The sequence below is a fragment of the Lipotes vexillifer genome, unplaced genomic scaffold (assembly GCF_000442215.2).
Source record: "Lipotes vexillifer unplaced genomic scaffold, Lipotes_vexillifer_v1.1 scaffold783, whole genome shotgun sequence".
NCBI classification, from domain to species: domain Eukaryota; kingdom Metazoa; phylum Chordata; class Mammalia; order Artiodactyla; family Lipotidae; genus Lipotes; species Lipotes vexillifer.
This window is the reverse complement of record NW_006793239.1, coordinates 329,168-331,032: the sequence shown is the minus strand read 5'-3', so window position 1 is coordinate 331,032 and position 1,865 is coordinate 329,168. Positions and strand designations below refer to the sequence as shown.

At 42.6% G+C, this 1,865-nt stretch overlaps 1 protein-coding gene across 1 annotated transcript in view; it reads left to right on the top strand.

The window, feature by feature from the left end:
- DNAH3 (dynein axonemal heavy chain 3) overlaps positions 1-1,865 on the top strand; it is a 190,490-nt gene that overhangs the window by 75,200 nt on the left and 113,425 nt on the right. The window contains 1 exon segment of the mRNA XM_007466279.1: positions 979-1,089. Coding sequence (XP_007466341.1) covers positions 979-1,089 — 111 coding nt within the window.

Below are 1,865 nucleotides of genomic sequence, written 5' to 3'. Positions count from 1 at the left end.
GCAGTGAGCATGGCTGTATCACAATATAACTTTATTTACAAAAACAGATATGGCCATATTTGTCCCTCAGGCTATAAGTTCCCTATTTATAGTTTAAAAAAAGTTAGGGCGGTCATGGCTAAGAAAATCGTGGGGCAGTACTGCAATGTTATGTAGCTATCAAAAGGAGTAGTTATATAAATACTTTCTGAACAACACCTTGATTACAACTATGTAAAATCCCTGGATGGGAGCATTAAAGAAAAAAAAAGAAAGGAGTTGTTGACTGAAAAAAAAATGCATGACATGAGAGTTGTGAGTTAAGTTTTATTTGGGGCAAAATGAGGACTATAGACTGGGAGAGAGCATTTCAGATATCTCTCAGAAAATGCTCCAGAGAAGTAGGGGGGAAGGTCAGTATATATGTGATTTTGGTGAAGGGGGAGTACATGCAATCATCACATATTTTTTGCAGAAGGTTTCTGCTTAGTCTCGTGAAAGTTACTGCTAGTCATGAGGAGCAGATGTCACCATGAAGGGTTTTAGTGCTTTCCTAGATACGAGGAGATGCAAGAATTGGGCTCATAAAATGGTTTCCTGAAAATATCTAATTATCTGAAGACCTGTTCTGCCAGTTTTTCCCAGAGCACAGAGCGCCTCATTCCTGATCTCCACCCTGAGCTCCTTGCAGGGGTTGTTGAAGGTCAGCAGCTGCAGCAGCTCATAACTTAATCCTTGTAGAAGCAGCTGGCAAGTGACAACTTGTAGGCGACACAGAGTTAATGAAATTGCTGGTGATGATCCTTTTCTTTTTCATAAAATTCAGGGAGGAAGACATAAATCTGTAATCCCAGAAATGTCAAGCCTTGTAGCCTCTGAGGTTGGGGATGAATTTTGTTTTTGTTGAGGGCGTAAGATGGTGGTAGATGTTTTTAGGAAGTCACTTTAAATCACACAAGATGAACTGACCCTACAATGTGCCCCACTGCACTTTGCCAGGTCCCTCGTAATCACTGGGTCTTGCAGTGGCCTGGCCAGGTGGTTATCTGTGTCTCCTCCATCTTTTGGACCCAGGAGGTTTCCCAAGCCCTGGTTGAAAAGACCCTACCGGTAAGTGAGCCTGTCATGAAGCTTGTAGAGGAGATTTGAGCTTGATTATGATTTGAATGACGTATAATTAGAGTAGCCATTTTTCTAAACAAAAAAATAAACAGCCCCATGGTGTCACAGAAGGCAGGGTTCTCTTTGGGACAGAGATTTGGGAATTAGGGCTGTCCTGGAGTTCTGTAGTATAAGAACTCTCACATTTCTTCCCAGACGGAAATTCTAGGCTGCAGTATCCTGTTTCTTCAGCCTTTACAACCACCACTATTTACTGGGTGCTTTATTCACCAGACATTGTGCCAAGTGCTTTACATACACTATGTTATTTAATCCTCAAAACTACTTGAAGAATAGCTATAATTATCGGGATTTGATAGATCAGGAGACTGAGACTCAGAGGGTTAAAATCATTTGCCAAAGAAGACCATAACAGGAAAGTGGGGAAAATGAGATGAGCCTAGGGTGGTCTCACTTATTTTTAATTCTCTTTTTTTTTTTTCAGTTTTTATTTATTTATTTATTTATTTATTTATGGCTGCGTTGGGTCTTCGTTGCTGCGTGCGGGCTTTCTCTAGTTGCGGTGAGCGGGGGCTACTCTTTGTTGGAGTGCGGAGACTTATTGTGGTGGCTTCTCTTATTGCGGAGCATGGGCTCTAGGCGTGTGGGCTCAGTAGTTGTGGCTCGTGGGCTGTAGAGCGCAGGCTCAGTACTTGTGGTGCACAGGCTTAGTTGTTCCGTGGCATGTGGGATCTTCCCAGACCAGGGCTCAAACCTGTGTACCC